Here is a 21,412-nt window from a genome sequence, read left to right as displayed (position 1 = left end):
CACGTAAATGGTGATTCTGAAATTCTGAAGTGTAAAGTTACTCTAGCTTATACATAAAGTGGGTTAAGACAAAAGCAGGAGATAGCACCAACTAGCTTTATTTACAGTTCTGTGGCTTATTCTCTGCTGGTTGTGTTCAGCATCTCAAGTATCTGGCTCTCTCCTGTTGACATTAACAGACGACCAATGCTTTCTTGCAACTCAACCATGTTCAACAGAACTCACTCCATAGTCAGGAAAAGGAGAGCAAAGACAGAAGAACAACTGGCTAGAGTTGCAGTCTCTCTGTTCAGCCTATTAAAGATACTTCATATATGCAAATTCATTTAGAACAATGTGCACGCCTCATGTCTACTGTAAAGAAATGACTGAAGAATGTGTGATACCAGAGCACTAAGACAACAAAAATATAATCTGTCTCTCTACTTTCTATTATTTTCAGGTAAATTGTTAAGACATCAAACTGATGTTATGGGCCTAAAGAATTAGAGCTAAATAATATCAGTATAATTCTTCTGAAATATTATTTGAGTACCTTCCAACTTCTGTAGTTTAGGCATGTTGATAGTGAAAAGTGAGTAAATTCTTTCTGCCTCTCTGTCTCCATCAATCTCAATTTGAGTATCAGCAGGAACATCTCTAAAAGGTGAAAAAAGACGGGTAGTCAATATAGGAATTGTTCTTGAAAGGTTTGAAAGCAAGTAAAAACTGATTCTGTTTCACTACACTTAGCCTTTTAACGTGTCCGTCACCCAGATGGCTTTACAATTGCTCCACAAAACTTAGCGTTCAACGCAAGTGCTCTATAGGAACAGGCATAAACAGTTTTGAGGGCAATGAATACAGCAATATAAAAAACTGCTTTTTCCAATACAATTTATTCAGTATGTCAAGGAAAAATATTTCAAAAAGATCAAAGTAAGGTTAATTGTCATTAAATGACACTTAAACACTTATTTAAAATCTTCTATTCTTGAAAGGTAACCAGAAGAGAAGGGCAATCTCCTAAACCAGAACAGTTGAAAAAAATAGAAAGACAAACCCAACCAAGTTATTCAGTAACGGGAATCTTCTGAACTGTTGAGAAACCCAATATAGGAATGAACTGAGTAACATGGAAGAAGTATTATACGTATTTTCAGAAAGTTATCTTGTAGGACTTCCTGATGATGTAGAACTGACTGAGATCTTTAGTCTGTAATTTATACAATCTATCCAGGTAAGGATAAATTTATTTTTCAAAAAGATCAAAGCATTTGTTTGTTCTCAGAAATCAGCAGCTTAAAGAAAGGCACTAATGCATTCTAAGACATTATTCGTTTTCCTAACATACCTATAAAATCCAAATCATTTGTCAGAATCTACATCCAAGATTTAGTTGATTTTCTTAGTACACTCTGTTTAAAATATGTGAGGTTGAAATAAAAAAGTGACTGTATAAAAAATGCCAATGTCATTAGGGAAAGAGATAAGACTTCCAGGCTGAGCCCTCTGCAGCAAGGTATTCCAATTATTTCATACAGATGACCTAGGCGTGTCACATTTCTGCATTCAGCTTGGCATCTGAATAAACTTCAGCTATTAAATTTATTATTCTGTGTGGAAAGAAGTGAACCATTCAATATTTCTGATTTACATGCTGAACTGGTTACCTTCATTTCATATGGTAGCTGACGAAGTAATAGACTTCGTAAAATCCAGTACTTCAGGCCTTATTAGTAAGGCATGTTTTTAGTAGCATAACTTGCTAAAGCCTTGCTTTCAGATTTTCAAGTTGTACAGTGATTCATACATTATTTGTCCCACAACACATATGTATTTTCAGCTGAGAAGCAACTTACGCAGTGCAACGAGCACAGCCCACTGTGTTCTCTATTGTAGCCTTGCAGCAAAGCCAGTTCCCATTCAGAAAAGCAGAAGGATGATAAAAACTGAGCCTCTTCTGGTTGCACCTCGTTACCCGGCAAAGAGCTTCTATCCACTCACTAGCTTCTACACAGTTATTTGCTTGGATATAGAGCGGCTTTTCTCCATGTAGTACTTGAAACATCTGTAGAAGGAACACAACATCATTCTGCTCAGTAAAAGAGTAACTTCGAATATGTCAAAATAGATTTCAAAGCTCAGGCAATTCAACAAAGCCAAATTAAGACAGAAAGTGTGACAAGGGAGAAAAGAAGACTCTTCACCTCTTTCGTTTTACTACACAGCCCTATTTCAAAGAAAAAAATCCCACAAACCAACAAACAAAACAGCTCCCTGTATTCCACCTCCACCATTTCCTCATCCAAAAAAGAATTCTTAAAGAATTAGAATGTGATGCATTCTCTGTCCTCTGCATTCATGCCTCTTTAAATGTGACCTCAGACTTCCTGCTTGATATCCTGTGAGTAACAGAAGATTCCTAGAAGTCTCTCCTTTAGCCATCCTCAGCCTAAGTAACAGTTGCACTTTTATCACTGCCTCAGAATTTCTGATGGAAATAACACAGAAATACTGATGTGTTAGAGGTGCAGAATGAGGCTGTGAGCACAGGCAACTGTCTCAGCTGACGAAGGTACTGTAGGAAGTTCTCATCAAATGGAATAAATAGAAGTCTGATAACATTACATCTCTAGTAGAACATAATATAATACATATTACTAATACCTTACGTGAAAAGTGCTTTGTAATAAGGTCACAGTAGTTCTAACCTTCATTTCAGAAATTTGGAAAAGGGGGCAGAAGTCATAAAATCAGTCAGAAGAGTTGATGCTGAGATCCAAATCTCCAAGTTAGGTTCCACGTTCAGAGTACTTGGAAAAGCTGCATACAGATTTTTATTATTGATCCAACTAAGATTTTTTGCTGAAGTGTTCAGTAATGGGGTTTCAGTAACTCTATAAGCTAATTATAATCTTTTATTTAAAGAACACACCAGGAATTACATATAAACTATCTTTTGACTCACATTTTTCTTGTTGAAGGAGCTCTCATCAAGTTTCTCCACTGCAAGGATGTTTTTGATTGGAATAGTGAAAATTGGTTCTTTATCTGTGAAAAATTGTAAATAGATGAGTGAAGCGATTTTTAAGAAAACTGGTTTATAACCTCAGTGCACTGATACTGTAGGTTAAGTTCTGAAAATGTGCCCTTTTATTATTGAGAAAATGTACATGAATCATAGAAGCATTCTGTAACCAGCGCAAAGGTAACTAAGACATATGTACTTTAGTGAAAGAAAAAAATTTTATGCATTTTAAAAAGCACAAATCAGATACAAACACTTATAAAATATTGAGAAAACAAAAATAATTGAAAAATAAACATCATTTACCTTGCTGTTTGTGGTAGGTGAATTCTCTACTTGTTAGACAGAACCACCGCTTCTTGAAATTCTTTTTACCAATCCGAGTCCTTCCCTGAGCTCTTTTGTACATTTCTCTGTAAAGACAGAATCCAATGAAATGCAACCATTAGTCTTCTGGAGAGCTTTTAAAACCATTTATTACAGGGTAATTTTCCCCCCTACTTTAAGGCAGAACATTTAGCTGGCTGTGCTTAAACCGCATGCAAAGTAATTCTAAATTAAATTAATACATTCCTTTAAAGTACAAGCTCACAATCCTGAATAAATCATCACAAAGCACACGTTACTGAATTGTAACAGAAACGCAGATGGGCTTTTAATAAGTTTTAAGCTGATTTTTTTTTTTAATTATTTAAAAGATAAGTTATGAAAGTTTACAGCTGTTGGTTTAAACTAATTCTGCAAACTAACAAAGAATTACCACAAATTACAAATACCGTAATTTCTACAGTACATCAAACATTTTAATGAGCATTAATTTGATGTTGGCATTAATGGAAAAACGGTAAAGTCAATACTCTTTTGCATGATCTAGATTCAAGATGTATTTACCCTTCTTTTAGATGTACTGGCTCACTCAGACCACTGGGCTCTTTACTTTCAGTAGAGGAAACATCATCTAGGAACTTAAGGAAAAATACACAGAGAGTATGTACTATTCAGAAACAAAGAACAATCAAAAGCTATTTTGAAAATATACATGTACAGTTTCTCTTGGAACTGAATAATTATTTTATGCAACAGATGAAATGAAAATACATTGCAGAGACTTGGAACAATGTAAAATGGCATGCCCATAACCCACACAAGATTTCTTTAATTAGTTCCTAGACAGCAGATCTAATCAAGTCTGTTTTAAAAAAAATTGTACTTTTTTTTTTTAAACTAAATTGTCTTAGTCCGTTATATATAACTCTTGTGTGCTCGATTGTGTGGATTTTTTTTTAAACCTCTGAAATGGACCACAATTTTTCTTTTTCTGTTAGAAAAATGAATAATAGCACAACCTCCTAATAATTAACACTGAACAAATACATCAACCATTTAAAAAAAAAATCTAGTTGAAAGGTACCTTTTTAACAGATTCAGTAAATTTTTCCTCTTGAAATGTTTTGAAAAATTCACACATAAATGTCTCCTTGAAACTTGACTGCAAGAAAAGGTATATCGACATAAATAAACTTTCAAAGAATGTTGTCTATGAAATGAAAAAGAATTTTAATAGCCTTACAAGTTTGCTTTTGGTCAAACTTCCCCAACTCCCCAAAGTCTGGATGGCTTTTGATATAAGAGTTAATGTTCTAGAAGTCTGTGCATCCTAAAATAAACAAAATTCAGAAGTCACATTTTTTATTCAGTTCCAGGTAAAACCTTGATTTAAATGAAAAATGTCGCAAAAATTATTACATTACACAATGTAGTACATCTGATACATCTTCATTCCTTTACTACTTTGCCCAAAAAGAAATGCATATGCAGCATTGTCCTTTTTTAGTACTTGTGCTTTGTGAATATATGTATATTTTATAAGCTACTGCCCAGTGCTTAATTCTTTATTCACTACCACTAGAACTTAATATTAGTACTCAGAAAAATATTTTTACATATAAAACATCTTAAAACGCTCAAACTCTGTAATTGTTGCTACACATCTAATGCTTCTGAACTATTCAAAACTTAACACTAAACATAACGAACTGTCACTCAACAAATGGTAGAACTTTTCATAATACAACATGAACTAAAACACTTTGTCTTTAAGGCTTTTGCCCAATTTGTTTGCTACCTCACTGCTTGCATTTTAGTACAGGATTACAAACACAGCCACAGAAAGGGGCCTTGCTGTTCCCTTTAAAACGTTTAACCCACAAGTGATAAAATCCTGTAATCGTTTTACTCAACAAATTGGATAACGTCAAAGGAATGAATTTGAGTAAGGAGATTTTTTTTTCTTTTGAAAGCACAACACATATAAGCAGATAAAATAAGCTAATAAAGACAACCTCTACAGCAGAAGATCTCACATGTATTCTGTATTTTATGTGAAAATAATACAGTATTTTTTTCCTTATCTCCATATTCCTGTCTTTGAAAAATTTTTTTTTTTTTTAATGCATATCATAGAATCACAGAATGGTTCTGGTTGGAAGGGACCTTAAAGATCACCTAGTTCCAGTCCCCTGCCCTGGGCAGGGACACCTCCCACTAGACCAGGCTGCTCAAAGCCCCATCCAGCCTGGCCTTGAACACTTCCGGGATGGGGAATCCACAGCTTCTCTGGGCAACCTGTTCCAGTGCCTCACCACCCTCATAGTGAAGAATTTCTTCCTTATATCTAGTCTAAATCTACCCTCTTTTAATGCCATTACCTCGTCCTATCACTACATGCCCTTGTAAAAAGTCCCTCTCCAGCTTTCTTGTAGGCCCCCTTTAGGTAGTGAAAGGCCTCTATAAGATCTCCCCAGAGCCTTCTCTTCTCCAAACTGAACATCTACTTGACAATTTGAAAACTAAAAATGGCAGATCTGGCAACCCAATGAAGCTAGTCAAGTCCAGAATAAATACACAGACCAATTATTGGGTAACTCTACAACCTCTGTTTAAGACACAAATGGAAATATTTTTTAAAAGTAAAAGTGGCACCTGGATATTTAACTTCCATGTGGAGGGAACCAATGCAGTTTAGACATATGCGTTAAAGAACCCTCAGTGATGCTGCTATTCAAAGTAAAGCAGTGCATTCCCAAAGAAGACACAGCTTCTTTAATATAAATAGCTCTTCTACATCACTTGACAATGCCTCATAAAGACTGAGAAATCTGATGCTTAAAGAACTGCAAATGTCTTAGTTTCTTCAGTGAGGTATAAAATCGAAAACTCAACCTGGAGACATTTAGTAACCTTACGTCCCACTTACAGACCCACCAAAAGTAACTTATGCCTTCCCAGATAAACAGATCTGACAGTTACGAATAAAACAGAACAAATCTTCACAAAACTTACTGGATGGTGAGGTCGTAAATGAAAAGTATGAGGTGAGACTACGGCTACAGCAAAGAAACGAAGAAACACAAAGCTGCTCACTGCAGAATACTGTACATGAGGGTCATCTGCAGAGAAAAACCATGAAATGTAACATGCACTAAACTTAATAGGAAATAATGAAGACAGTCAACATAAAAGTTGTTCAGAAGATAACATCAGAGGACACATTTATATTTTAAAACAGAATAGAAAAATCAATGAAGTGCATGAAATGAGAAAGGTGATCATGGTAAGAAACGTTCTGCTTAAAACGGAGGGTTTATTTCTCTGAAAAGTTCTGTTACTCATAGAAGTGGCTCATCAGCTCCACTACTAGGAACGATGAGATTATTGCAAGCATTTACATACACAGTGTTGATTGAGTACAGCTGTATGCACCTTGAACTGAAAGAGAAAATACTGTAGCAGTTGCCTTTAAACTCTAGGGCTATCGGGCTTATTCCCCTGTAAAGCTAATCACTGAGCAACTCAAATACATTAATGCTGCACAACAAATGCAGCCCACACACATGAACAACTTTAATTCCAAATCTGAGTTGCATCATAAAACCATGGTGCCATATAATTTTGATGATGTAAAGGAGGACTTTCTCATTTACTATTTTGGGTATATTTACACCTTTATACTGGGAAATATAGCGGGATCACATTGTTACTCTAACAACCGCTTCAATCTGATCTGTCTGGGAAGTTAGCTATTCTGAAAAGACCGTCTTAACTAGAGGAATTTACGGTATCAGTTCCAATGATAAACATAAGTCAGAGAAAGGCTCCAGATTATGAGAACTATGTTCTACATTTGTGGCTTATTATATGACGCTTCCAATTTTAATTGACTGAAGCATAAGAGTATTTCAGACCCATCACATTATTCCGATATTAAAACTATTCAGAACGAATAAAACTGTCCTAATACTGGTCGCATTACAAATGCATTAAATATTTTACATCATCCACCCTCCTCAAAACTACCCCTAAGTAGTAAAGCTACGGTAGTAGTAAAGCTAACTTCATATAAGTTATGAATGTGCTACTCAGTTGACACAGCTGCAGTTCATGTCATTAAGATCAGCAGATTTTACATATCTTTCAATTAAATCACTTCCTGTATTACTTGCGCTTTTCTTCTATTATCTCATACTTTTGTTGGTGACTTCTTATTTGCTACTGTCTTGCAGTGTTTCTGACCTGCTACATTTTTCTATCAAAAAATACAAAGTTCTTGCTGATTGACCACAAGACTTTACTATAAGTTACAAATTGACAGAAAAACAAATGCCTGATTGTCAAGGCAAGAAGTTCAGGGCACAGCTTTGGACAAGGCAAGAATTTTAACAATCCCCATAAGGTAACTGCAGAAGTTAAGTATTTCTCTCTGAACACCATTTTCAAAAGTTTTTAGAGAACACTTACTTGGAAATCTTTTGGCAGCCAGATGCCTCAAAGAATAAAAAACATCACACATTAGGGTAGGGCAACTTATACTTGACCGCACAATTTCACGGAATACTTTGTCTACATAATAGCGTAGATTTTCCTGCAATTATGAAAAAAGGTATTTTTTCAGACCATTAACCTTTGCATTTGTATGTTTTTTCCCCGAACACAAACATAACAGTACAGTTCCTTTTTTCAAAACACTGCCCGACTATTTGATTATGTATTTTAGTACAGCGCATATTTAAAAATCCTCATAATAGCTATATGGGATTACTAGTGTTAAAAGATAAGTTTGATGTTATTGACTTACAAGAAAGCATATAAGCACTGTCTGGCAATATACAACTATAACAAAATATGGTTTTGTAATTTGACACCACATTACAAACAAGGATCACTTCCCCTGGATACCTAGTGAACGTTCAGTTAGTTTGTTGCAGCAACTATTGCCTTAAATGTCATCCTTTGGTGACAGGCAAGCCTCAAGCAAAACTTTAATGAAACGTGTTAAAGCAGTCCTAAGTGCTTCATCATCTAGATACTGAGCACAGAACACCAGGAATTACATTACAACATCCAAAAAATTGTCAAGGAAGACTATAATCCTCTGTTTAATTCCCCCCCCACCCCCCCACCCCCCCCATTCCATTTTCGGTTGGACTTTTTTCCTTTACTGTTTTCATGAACAGGGATAAGAAAATACAACTTTATTCCGGAATCAGCAGATTCCACTGCTTAATAAATTACTCATTTTCCATTACACAGAGCTGCTTTTTAAAATGTTTTTCTATCAGATTTTGAGAAAGTTTAAATTAGGAAAAACACATTAGGAAACTCACCATATTAATTTCTACATTATCCCCTTCTTTTAATTTGATGGGATCTATTTCACAGGGTTTAGGAGACTCACAGATCTGAAAGAAACAAACAAAACTATTGGAGTTTAATTTTTCAGACAGAAAGTATGGAAATGCACCTATTCAAAACCAGATTCTGCCCTAGATTTAGGGGTAAAGCTCCAAAAAATTGTCAAGGAAGACTGTAATCCTCTGTTTAATTCCCCCCCCCCCCCATTCTATTTTCGGTTGGACTTTTTTCCTTTACTGTTTTCATGAACAGGGATAAGAAAATACAACTTTATCCCGGAATCAGCAGATTCTAACTATCCATAACAGCATACAATAATCATCCTCAATTTTGTGTGTGCCTTTTTACATGGATCAATCACATAAAGCATCATGTGGGTAAATTCTGAAATGCTGGAGCGACTGTCACTGACTGTTTAATTTCAAGCATCTGGAACACAATTAACAAAAAGCAGCTCCTCCCACTAAACCAATTATTGCTCAATTTAACCTTCCTCTACAATTCCCCCACCTGAGCAATTACTACCACACAGGGAGCTGTAAGAAGAACGTATATCAAAGAGATAGGATACGCCAGGGGGCTAAGAATCCTGAGAACAGTTTCAGAAGGATAACCTACCTCATCAATAACAGGTTTCAAAGTAACCTTTAGGTAGTGCTTCCCCACTATTTTCATCATTTCATCTACACACCGAGTTGCTAATGAGTTGCCTCTGAAGATTGTGTTTGCTTCTCTGTAAGAAAATAATTGATATTATTTGAATAGGGAAAAAATAAGAAGCTCAGGTACAAAATCCAATTAATACTTTATCTTGCTATTAAATAATTAATTTTTTGAAAACATTTTTTGGTATACTTCAGTCAGGAATTCCCAAACCTAGATACCTAGCTCACAACGGCACTCAGGAACAGAAAGAGAATAAACAAGAATATTATTACAGCTATTACCAAAACCAGGAACATAAATAAAACCATAAGGAAAAGCCTAAGAAATTTGAGACAGTGAATCTATAATCCAGTGCTGAATGTGAGAAAGAACAATTGGAGAAAGTTCCAAAATAAAGACGACTTGTACCTCGTGGATATACAATTCTTTTTCCAGTAGTCCTGGTGAAAAAAACCCCTTAGAGCTACAATAAATAGCATACTGCTACACTGCACTGATAGACACTTTAACCAAAACTTATTTAATCTAGGGTTAGGCTTTTTATTCATTATAGCTGTTGAAGACAACTGAGAGCCAGCTATGCAAAGTAAATCTTTCTAATCTGAGAGATTTAGTTTAATCTTTCTTTGTTACAGTTCAATTATAACGGAAAGAAATGTGTGTACAAAAACGCAGTTCAGAAAATTATTTTCCATGAGTCACCTCTTTCTACACAGCTAAACTGTCTCACCTTATTTAAATCTGGAGTAAGTCAGCTTTGAAATGAACCATCCTGTGGTGACAAAATCCCTTCCACATCTCCACAGGATGTGACTCGGCACCTCAGTGGCCACTACTCAGGTCTACTTCATTTCTCTCCTAACCACAGAGCTGCAAATTCACAGGCCATACACACAGTGCTACTTGGGAAAACTCCTGTGCTTGCTACTTTCAAGGCATGCAGGAGGACACGTACGTACTCACAAGGCATCTTTGCAGAAAAAGCATAACCCTCATTTAAGTCACATACTAAAGGAAACAGGATAAGATTCTCAGCAATTTTAGAAGTGTTATGTAACCAATTTAATCACCAGTAAAATTTGAAGAGTGGCCAATTATGACATTTTGAAATAAAAACTATGTGCTTTTAGACACAACTCTAGGCTTCTAGTTTATGTTTAGCTGTATACCAGCTCTAAGAAAATTTTACCAAATCAATCGTTAACTCTGACTGCCACCTTGAATGTGATTTTAATGGACGTTTTTACAAACTAGCATTAAAAGATGAATCTATTTAGTCAGTTTTACATAATGAGAGAAATAAATTTAACATGCTTACTTATCAATGTTGTATCACAAAGCCCTTTGAAACTCTAAGAATAATTTAAAAAAGCATGACAGCACTAAACGTGAAATACATACTGCGTGTCCTTCAGATCTAGTTCTGCCACAGCAGCAACAAACGGAACTAGCTTATGGTGGTGTAGCAATAACCGTACAAGAGGCAGAACAGCATCATACTTGTCTCGACAAACTTCGCTCAGTATGTAGCCAGCAGATGCAGAAATCGGCTGTGAGAAAGCAGAATGTGAAATCATGAGCGAAGTAGTTTAATGTTCTTCACGTGTTTGGCAAAGCACAGATCAAATCTAACAAGACTACAGACACAGGTTCTTAACAGAAAGTTTCAACATGTGCTATATCACACAGAAATTAAGTTCCCATTCTACAGAAATACTTAATTGAAAATTGGTATTATCTACTCTATACTTGACATTTAAGAATGAAATTCAGCATTTACTCACCCTTCTCATTCTCCCTAAAGGGTTAGAATATGGCTTTGTCACAAATACAAGTAAGAGTGAGTAAGCAATTGCTTTACTATAATGTCATATATCTTTACAGGACTTTTAAAACTATCATCAGAGCACATTAAAATACAGTTCTCACACTTCTGAAGTGTCTGTCACCATTCTACAGGTGGGAGTTCCAATACAAAAACCAACCAAGTTATTGCATTTAAGTAAAAAAGACAGCTGCTGACTGCCGCTAGCTACATACTCATCTCTTCCTCAATTCCAGTGAAGGAGTACTGGAATATGGGCTAGCAAAAGTTTTAGTCACAACCTGCCTCCTCTTTACCTTCTTCTCCTATGCCCCACTTCACCACCACTGAAGTGAAGAAAAGCCGTAGGAGACCTAGGAGTATAAAGCCTAGTTACTGTAATTTGATTCCTGTCTCAATGTTATGCTAACCATCTGCCACACTTCCCTCTTTGTCACCATGTCCACGTGAGAAATCCAGTCATAATTATTAACACACTAGGGAAGACAGAATCAATTCAGAAGTGGAGTTAGAAATCAATTCTGAAGCAGATTGTTTTTGGTAAAGGTGATTATCTACCCCTTCAGTGCCAATAATGGGTCAATGTCCCTGGAAAACATGAAATCCAGCGGGCCAATAGCAGCCAGTGGGAAAACACAATGCTGAAAAGAGCAAGCAACAAGAATAAAGTAATTTATCTCTTCCCATCACACAGCACAGGTCATTTCACAATCTCTGCTAGTTCTTCTAAAATAAGAAGAAAATCTTGGTAGTTTGGAACAGAAGTAAATGCTCTACAAGCTGCTCATCTGGTTATAACAGAAGTAATTAACGCAAAGGAACAAGAAAATCCTCTAGATGGGCATAATTCACATTGTCTCATACAGGATTGCATAATTAATTTTTAATTTTCATTTTAAAAGAAGTTTTCAACAAAAATACCTGAACATCTGGTGATTTTAGCAGCAAATTTCTTAGAGAAGCATAGTATTCGGATGGAAGTACATAGTCTTCAGTATAACAGATATTTAATCTAAGTGATCCCAAATCATCAGTTTTAGAAGACTTGTTTCCATTTTCTCTTGGTTGAAGTAAGTACCTGAAAGCAACAGGGTAATTCTAAAACATCAGATTCACATTTCATTAATTTGACTAACTCTACAATGAAGCAAAGTATCACATTTAATTATTTCAGTATACGTAAACTGGATCTGAAAACTGGCAATAAAATTCACAAAATAGCTGAGACATAAAAGAAAAAAAAAGGAGCAGCATTTGATGCAACTATAGCACATAATGAAACATATATTTTCTCGTATCTTTCTGAACAGTGAAATAGGATATACCTCTTATAGCTCAACTGGGATAGCAGGAATAGTTAGAAATTATGTTGGACCTTCTCATTTTACATCTAGGTTATATTTAGAGTGCTGAGCATTGCAGATGGAACAGCTACTGTCAAGAATTTAAATGGTCTAGTCTGAAACCAGTAAAAATACATAATATTAACAGGCTGCATTCCTGAGAAACAAGTAAGATTAAAGGAAAAAAACCATGTGCTTTTACTACTCTCAATACAAAATGTATTAAGTAATTCTTCATTGGCTTTTGTTGTAGTTCAACTGTATTCCAACAGGAGGTGCAGCCCTACAAAAATTTTAACAGCTTTTAAGTAGCATCACAGCACAGTTTCAACATTCAGCCCAACAAACTGAAATCATGTCATTCATATTTGTACTTCTACAATCAGGAGATCGGACATTTTTTTAATAGTCAGATGCACTGCACGTGAAGGCATGCTAACTGATTTAAAAGGACAACCTTTGCTTGAAGGCATGACTCTTAAGCTTATTTTCCCAATATTTTGTACCAGTGATACTCTTATCTGCTGTACTTCAGCTTTATTCAAAACATTTTATGTAAATTAGTAATAGTATAAAAAAATTAGATATTTTTAATCACAGAACTGGTTCTGATAAGCAGATCATAGTTGGATATGAGGATGATTAACACAAGGTATGCCTACAAAGTATATTAGCAGACACAAATCTCTGTATTGATGCTTCAAGTGAACTGGACATGAGTCAGGTCAATTCAAAATGCGATACAAACAATACACTGCTACTGAGTCTACGCTAATATAACCTTTCTGTCAGCAGGCTGTTAAGAGGCATGTCATTATGTTAATACGGTCATACAGCTTTTGATCAGTTTAGACCACTGGCAGAACACACCTGTGTCTGCAATATACCATGTAAAAAAATAGAAAATATGACACAAGCATTTATTATGTTCAGGATCACATTCAAACACTAAGACTGAGAATCAGAGTTCCACTTGGATACGTCCAAGACACTTGGAGCCTGAGGTGGGTAGGTAGAGCAGAGCCATAATGGTTGCTGTGCTCCATTTAGTTCCAATTTACCCGCTTCCTTCCTATGTGTTCTCTACGTGGACATACAAGGGCTTCCTGCACTCTTTTTTCTGCACTGAAAGGTGCCCTAAAAGCAGAATATTCCACACACTTTGAGGCGTTCAAATCTGTTGTACTCATCACTTCCTGCCACTAAGTATTTGGCTCCTGCTTGCAAGAACTTCAGAAGGGAGGTTGCTGCTATGTTATAAGCAGAGATCGGTCTTTCTTGAATTCCCTTCATATCTTACACTTCCAGCTTTTAAACTTCTATGCCCGCTCCCCTGAAATGACATTGGATTGGTTCCAGAAGATACCTTCTGCACCTCCCCAAGGAATTTAAAAAAAAAAAAAAGCATGATACTTAATGATTATTTTTAAATTACAAGTGATGCAATTCTGAGAAGTTCCAGGTTTGCTGGATAGGCTGAAAAGCATAAAGAGATCACTAAAACCCAACAAGCTGACCAAAAGATAGTTACACTCAGTCTTCCCTTTCTTCACCCTCCACACCCTCCCCTCAAACACATGAACTATTCTGTGGGAGAGGGCAGATTGGGGAGGAGAAGGGCTATATGTACCCTCTGGCAAAGGTAATTCATTGGGCAGGGAAACTCTCTAGAAAGATGTTTTACCTAGACTAGAACAGGAAGACATATTTTAATGGATAGTTAAAAGAAAATACATCCTTTGCAAAGGAAGATCTGCAAGACAGAAACAAATTCACTTCCGAGCCACCATTTCTCACCATGCTTGAAAGGAATCATTTCTTAACACCTTCACGGGAACTTTAATTTCTCCTAGAAAGATGTCTTGTACCAGATTTCCGTTATTCCATAGGTCAACCCTGAAAATAAGAACACCGCTTAATTTTTTTCTCCCACAGAGAAATAAAAATCTTCAAGTTAACAGTAACTGCCTTACGGCACTAATCCACATGCATACAGGCAGGAAATGTTAGAAATATCACTCCATTCTAATTAAATCAAGACGAATCAAACGAGTGGCTTATTAAGCCATAAAAAACAGAGAAAGAAACAAACAGTGAGAGTTAGACTCGCAGTCCTTGCATCAGTAAATGAAAGTGATATTGGCAACATATATGTATTCTGAGCAGTCTCCACGCCCAAAACTGTGCACAGTTCTTCTCAGGTAATTCAAGTGAACTTTTTAACCAATATAGTTACGTATCCCTATCTAATTGCTAAAATTTGGCACACTGCAATGCCACACCAACACATGCGCTTGTTTTCCAAACAGCAGCTCGTATGCTTACAACCTCAAAAGGAATCACAGACTCCAGACATGCACCTTGGGTTTTTTCTATTACTTCTTACCTCTCTGACATTTCTGACAGACAGCAGTTGTTAAGAAGAACAAAAAAAATTAATACTAGATTTGTTGGGGCATGACTGTTTTTCTAAATATATTTGCATCTATAATGAAATACACAATTCTATAGGATAATCATAAGACTAAAAGTTAAAAATGCACATACCAAGTTAGTTCTATAATGGCTATTAAAAGTAACCACTAAATTCTTCTGATGCCTGTCAGGAAACATATGCTAGCCTTCAAGACTTTCTGTCATTCAGCAGATTTGATGCATGTATGCGCATGAGTACAATAAAGAAATGAAACTGAGTACAGGGGCTCTTAGCTGTCCTAACTTATCACCACAAATACAGGCAGCCCTGCTCTAAGGATAAAGGAGCAGAAAAGGGGAATATATTTGTAAGTATTCTTTGCATTTGCAAGGAAAAGATGCAGCACAAATGTTCCTCTAAGAAGCAACAAGAAATTGTAAGAATCTCATAAAAGAGGCTTCTCCCTTGGTTTTTATTAAAACAGCCAACTACATTTAAAATCACAGACCAGCATCAGGTATGCTGTTATCCTTCCATACAAGTTTTATTATCAATATTCTGCCTAGACTAATATATATTGATAGGAGGTCCTCACGTCTCTTTACTCACAGGGCACCAGAAACAGGTTTAGGCTGCTAGATACACTCTACCACTACTTACTTAAAAACATCACATCTTCAGTAGGAAGCACACTAAAAATTTGAGTAATGTTGTATGTTAGAATAATCTTTTCTACAAGTCTGATCAGTAACTCTCTGGAGTTACACTAAAAGAAAACCTTTTTTTATTGTCTTGATGATAAAATATTACGATTTATTAATGATAAAATAAATCGCTTTCTAATCTACATAACTTACCTGACTTCTAGTTTCTCAATATCTTCTTCTTCCACCTGAAACTGGGACTTTTTGGTGTAACTGCTGGACCTGGTTACCTGGAAGTAAATTCCTCCTATTAACACACTTTTTACTGTTGTATTATGGATGGCAAAAAACCAAAGAAAAACCTGCCTCTTTAACATTGGTAAACAGTTATTGTTCCTTTTAGAAAAGTTCAGTTCACCAAACAAACTGCCCTTTGACAGAAAGCAGGTGAAAAATGGGTCAAGAAGGGTTCGTGGTGGAGCCTGAGGAGGGCTATCTGATATCTAAGGGAATTATAGTATAGAACTATTAGAAAAAAACCCAAGAAGTATGACATGAAACTGGCAAGAATTTCTTTAGTTTCAGTATGAGCCCCAAGAAAGCATTAAAAAGTTAATTCTGAGATGTTTAAGGAAAGAACAAATAAGAAGTCTACTCTTCTTGCCCTACTTATACCACAATTATAACCTCTTATTTTAATTGTCCTCATTTCTTGACTGCTTGCATTCTCAGTTTAACCCCAATAAATCATAAGTCATGAAGTTATCAGAGTGGTTTGGATAACATTTTTATCCTAGTATCTTACTTCCTAAGAAATTACACTCAGTATCTAGAGCAGGTCAACGGAAACACACGCCATGTGTCGATACTCTATACAAAAGCATGGAACAATTTCTCACTTAAGCCCCACAGTAGGACCAGGATCTATACGAACACAGCAAATTATACATTTGAGGCACATGTAATTGTAGAATTGAAATCAAATCCTAAATAACAGAAAAGTTAAGTGCTTTTTTAAATAAAGTAATAACATTAGCCTTTATTGGGTATAATCACTACATTGTTTTATTAAAGAAATAAGTTGGGGTTTTTTTTTAGCTCAATAGAATTCCACAGGATAGACGAAGTTCTCTCAGAACTCCTGACATGCTATATAAAGTAAATTCAAGATAACAAGTTACCTTCACATATGTGCTTGTGAGGAAGTAATTTTTCACATAGCAATTGAAGGGGAACACCACTGTCCAGCGGGCCCCAGAAATTTAAATGTGTCATTCACTTACATTCGAGAGGCTAGTAAAAGCTCTTCAATTTGCTTGAAAAGGGCTTTCTGCGTTAGGCACTGCTATGCAGCTTGCTTAGAAATATTTGAAGGGTTGCATAAAACACATAAACCGGCAGAATACCACACAAAAAGTTACCTCAAAATAAAACGTTTCGTTAAACTGCGGATTGCTTGTTTTCTTCTTTACTTTGGTCTTCTTTTGGTCATTCCTGTTCCAATGTGGTAAAATTTTTACCATAGACAACTTAAACACACAATTTTAAAGACATTCTATTGTCAAGAAGGACGCATGCATTTAAGTCAAAACATTTTTGCTGTTTTAGAGATCATAAAGAAAATCTTAAAATAAAATCAGTTCATCTTCACAACATAGTTTGAAAAGTTAAAATTTTAAGTGCTGTATCTATAGATCATGCATCTGTCCAGCCCAAAGTTTCTATTCATTTCACAAACAAGTGTAACTTACACACATGAAATAAAATATATCAAGAATTTCTAAAGCATTTCAAACTTAAGTCTGCAAGCAATTTCTTTACCGGTGCTTGCAGGTTACAAGTACAGTTTTCCTCACCTTGGTCAACTGCCAATTTCTGTTTTTGCCACCCTCTTCTATTGGGGAAATACCCACTACTTCTCTACAGAGGCTTAGATCTTCCTTTGGAAGGAATCGCTGCTAACACTAGATGCTAAATAGCATAGGCTCAAACATCACAATTGCTCACCACTCCCTTGTGTTTTATATAGTAATATTTTTTTTTTCATTTTACACGTTTTATAAAAGAACACAGTCTTAGTAAAGGCCTATGATAGTATAAAGATGCTTTCTAAAAGAAACAAATAGAAAATGTGTTGGAAAAAACAGACAAGGGAGAAGAAAAATTGTCCTAGACATCAACTGTTTTCAGGCGCTGGCCATATAAATATTCCAGTCATGACATATGAGTCACACGTGCATGAGATTGGCAGAAGTTCCTGGTTAAGATTTTCCAGATTTGCACATATATTCCCATACCAACAGGGTAAATATTGTGTGGCACCAACATTCACCCAGTTCCATCTGTATCAGAGGGCTCAAACAGGAAATATATGTCAATTTACCTTCTTTGGCAATCAACATCATGCTTCCTAGGTATAATGGTTTAATCTCCCTACTCCTCTTCAAAAAAGCCCAACCAACCAACCCCCCCAAAAAAACCCCAAATCTAAGAAGGAAACCAAGGAGGAAAAAATGCCCCATTCACTCAGAGTTTACTCAGTGACAATTCTTCCAAAGTCTTTAAAACACGCAAATTTGCTAGAAGACATTCTGGTACTGTGCTCACAGTGACAATGCTTCAGTACTGGAGAAAGCAGATGGACTTAGGTTTGACGTTGCAAAAAAGAAACAAGTGAAAACTAGCTTACTTCAGATGTTATTGGGCAGGGATTTGCAGATAGTGAACGTGGGGGAAATAGGGTATTTCTTAAATGAAAAACCCCAACAGTTATTCAGGATTACCAATCTAAAAAAAGGAGGCATTTAAACTGTGGTGACTTTGAGTAGCATTATGAAGGTGCTGGCATTAGAAAGGTCTTACCAGAACCTCTACTCTCTTGCTTCCTCCCAACTGCTAAACATTTGCTGCAAAGAAGCTCACGCATTAAGAAAAACAAGGAACAGAGGAAAGCGAATGAGCAATTGACTACATCATTCCACACAGGAACTGCATAAAAATTAATAGGAAATACAGTGCAGATATTAAGAGTCCAGTGCAAAACTTGAGAAGAACGAACGAAGTGAGTGACAAGTGGCTCTTGATTGTTTGGTCTGTCTGAATGGCCTGCACTAAACACCTTCACATTTGAGAGTATGGTGGGGAAGGCGAGAGTACAGTAACAATGGAAGATGCGACATACAACAGAAAGCATTTTAAGATTTTTCTATATTTTAAAGATTTTGCTTAAAACCTATGACTTTCTTTTCCAGTTTAAGATCACAGTATTTTAGATTCATTAATTTTATACTGAAACGTTACCTGGAAGGCCCCACAAGAGAGACAGTTGCATAAGGGTCACAATTCTGTCCATTTATAAGAGGCAACCCATGGCACTCCTTTATGCTAAAAGGAAAAGGCAATCAATACATCAGTGATGCAATGTCTTTGGCTTAAAAAATGGAACACAAACAATCCTTTTTTTTTTTTAAATATTGGTTTAAGTCCTGCTGCATTACACACTGATATATACGTTGATCCAACATAATGTATGTACATGAAGTAGATCGTAACTACAGATCTCTGGATGGTAATACAAGATAATACTCAAGTCGCACTTAGGAGGCTCTGTAAGAACAAAATTATTGGAATTGCTTCAATAAAAGACATTCTAGTATCACACATGCATGGCAAAATCCTAAGCAAAATGAACCGCTGTTAGGGAAAACTGCAGACCTCATTAGCTTTTAAACTTGATTTCTCAATGCCCACAAAAAGCTATATGGCCTCATCCACATGGCAGCAACTACATTTGGAAGGCATTAAAAGGGATTCAAATATTTTGTTTCAGCTAAACTGCATTCTGAGTTGAGTAAGTTGAGAAATGCAAAGTCACATCCTGAAACATTATTTAAAATTAAGCATCCAAATATTAGTATACAGTCCTAGCATGTTTAGGTTCCATCCATGCTATTCAGCCACAAAAAGAAAACCAGTTTACCTTTGAAACAGTACATTAAGTTTATTTTCAAACTCTTTTCACAATAGTGTATGATCAGGGTTAAACGTCCCTTTAAAAATACTGTTGTCTTCCATAATTCGTGCATTAAGTTGTAAGCTGATGTTTAACAGGTACATAGGCACACTATTCACCACTCCTGATGCAAAAGGGACAAGATGGTTAGAAAGTAATGCTCATGGGCACAGAGACACATCTTCTGGACCTTTTCTAAGAGTTGCAATCTTTTTGAATCACCATAGCAGCAACACTACTAGAAACAGCGCTGGGTCAGCAAGCTGACTAACCTTCAGATGCTGCCCACATAGGAGTATTAACTAGAAACAGCTGGAACAACAAAAGTAAAGCAAAAGAGTTTGTACATTTACAGCAGAAACTGGACTTTCTAGCAAAATGATGCTCTAATATAGCCACGCACACTGTAGTATTTATTAAATTCGGCAATATTCAGCAGATTACAAAGTTTTATAAACAAGTAAGACACAAATGGGATTTGAACGTTACATTCCTGCTCTCTCTTTTTAAGATCATCTATTTTTAAATAACATATTGCAGGAATTTAACTAAATTAATGCTAGTAAGTTTCTGTTGCCATAATTAGCCAATTTGAATAAAATCCAAGACCTGTGTAACTTAAGGAGGAAAATACACTTTTCTGCTCTAAGTTCACATAAACAATCAGGTAAACATTCTAATACTATCATATGGAATATTAAGTTGTGCAGATCAAGTTAAAGTTACATAGCAGCAACAGCAGCTACACACTGTTGTTAAGTAAATGCGTCCTGTACTGTAGAAAAGCGGTGTTAGAAGGATAGCAGGAGTTGCAAACTCACTAAAACACACACTAGTGGGGAAAAAACAGACACTAACACTCCTGCGCTGCCTCAAAACTCCACCCTCTTTGGAGTCTGCACGATTGTAAACCAGATGGTATTTTCCCCCCCAAAAGTCCTTTTGTCTTAGCCAGTTCAGGGAACATTTAGTGCTGAACCACTGCACAATCATTTGTTATTTTTCTTCCAGTTTTCAAGCATGTGGCCTTCAGCATTTCAATAATTTTTGAATCACAATGAACCCTACAGTGATTTCAAACCCACCATTTAAACGGGTTCTTGAAACATCCAGTTGTTTCATAAGCGTTAATGGATTCCTCCCCCAGCACACACGTGACATAGGAGAGCGGCAACAAAATCAAACTGTCTAGACTTTTCAGTCATTTGGGGTATCTGATTTGAGGCAGCTCAGACTTGATTCTTTCAGACTATCAGGTATTTTGTAGCACTAAACACATTGCCTCTGCGGCTCCCAGAGATTTTTGGTTGCAGGTGTGAGCGCTGAGTGTACCTATATGTTAGCCGCCACTTGAATCTCATCGGAAATTCATAGCAGATGGATCAAGTCAAAATTATCTGGATAGAATTCAACTATTTTAACAAGAACAACACAATTTCTCTTCCTACAGCCTGTGTCATGGTCGCTAAGCTCCTGGATTTCTCTAGCAAACATATATATAAGTCCTACAGAAAGCAGTTTATTTGCCTATATATGATGTTTATCACTCCTTCCCTGACCACTGCATGAATGATCTGCATACTTGACATCATGTGGGAAAATGCGTATTATCATATCAACAAAAACTGGTCACAGTGCCCTACTTCTGGTTACAGAAACAGCTTGTTCTGGCCTCCCATGTCGTCTTACAGCTTGACTGCAACATACGCAAACCAAAGCAAGGCTTGTTTGTGATTTCCTGCAAGTTGAAAAACGTTTTACTGACAACTACCCAGCCTTGCAGCAGAACTAGAATCTCCAGATTC

The 21,412-nt window shown here is 36.2% G+C and overlaps 1 protein-coding gene across 3 annotated transcripts in view; it reads right to left on the bottom strand.

Moving 5' to 3' along the window:
* The window catches only part of RASA2 (RAS p21 protein activator 2), a 52,294-nt gene that overhangs the window by 7,302 nt on the left and 23,580 nt on the right, over positions 1-21,412 (bottom strand). For 2 of the 3 annotated variants that reach the window (XR_008466991.1, XM_054205391.1), the window contains exons 6-22: positions 18,896-18,979; positions 17,017-17,089; positions 15,809-15,885; positions 14,333-14,431; positions 12,114-12,270; positions 10,769-10,917; positions 9,320-9,434; positions 8,674-8,748; positions 7,808-7,931; positions 6,353-6,459; positions 4,581-4,667; positions 4,422-4,499; positions 3,902-3,975; positions 3,317-3,423; positions 2,951-3,033; positions 1,842-2,050; positions 536-639 (exon numbers count right to left, since the gene is read on the bottom strand). Coding sequence is in view for 2 of the 3 variants with exons in the window: in XM_054205391.1 (XP_054061366.1) it covers positions 536-639; positions 1,842-2,050; positions 2,951-3,033; positions 3,317-3,423; positions 3,902-3,975; positions 4,422-4,499; positions 4,581-4,667; positions 6,353-6,459; positions 7,808-7,931; positions 8,674-8,748; positions 9,320-9,434; positions 10,769-10,917; positions 12,114-12,270; positions 14,333-14,431; positions 15,809-15,885; positions 17,017-17,089; positions 18,896-18,979 (1,802 nt within the window). In the remaining variant the exon portion in view is untranslated. The remainder of the gene's footprint in view (positions 1-535; positions 640-1,841; positions 2,051-2,950; positions 3,034-3,316; positions 3,424-3,901; positions 3,976-4,421; positions 4,500-4,580; positions 4,668-6,352; positions 6,460-7,807; positions 7,932-8,673; positions 8,749-9,319; positions 9,435-10,768; positions 10,918-12,113; positions 12,271-14,332; positions 14,432-15,808; positions 15,886-17,016; positions 17,090-18,895; positions 18,980-21,412) is intronic. The other variant, XM_054205392.1, reaches the window with a different exon arrangement.

This window comes from Rissa tridactyla, chromosome 6, assembly GCF_028500815.1.
Source record: "Rissa tridactyla isolate bRisTri1 chromosome 6, bRisTri1.patW.cur.20221130, whole genome shotgun sequence".
Lineage (NCBI taxonomy): Eukaryota > Metazoa > Chordata > Aves > Charadriiformes > Laridae > Rissa > Rissa tridactyla.
This window is presented reverse-complemented; position numbering and strand designations above follow the sequence as displayed.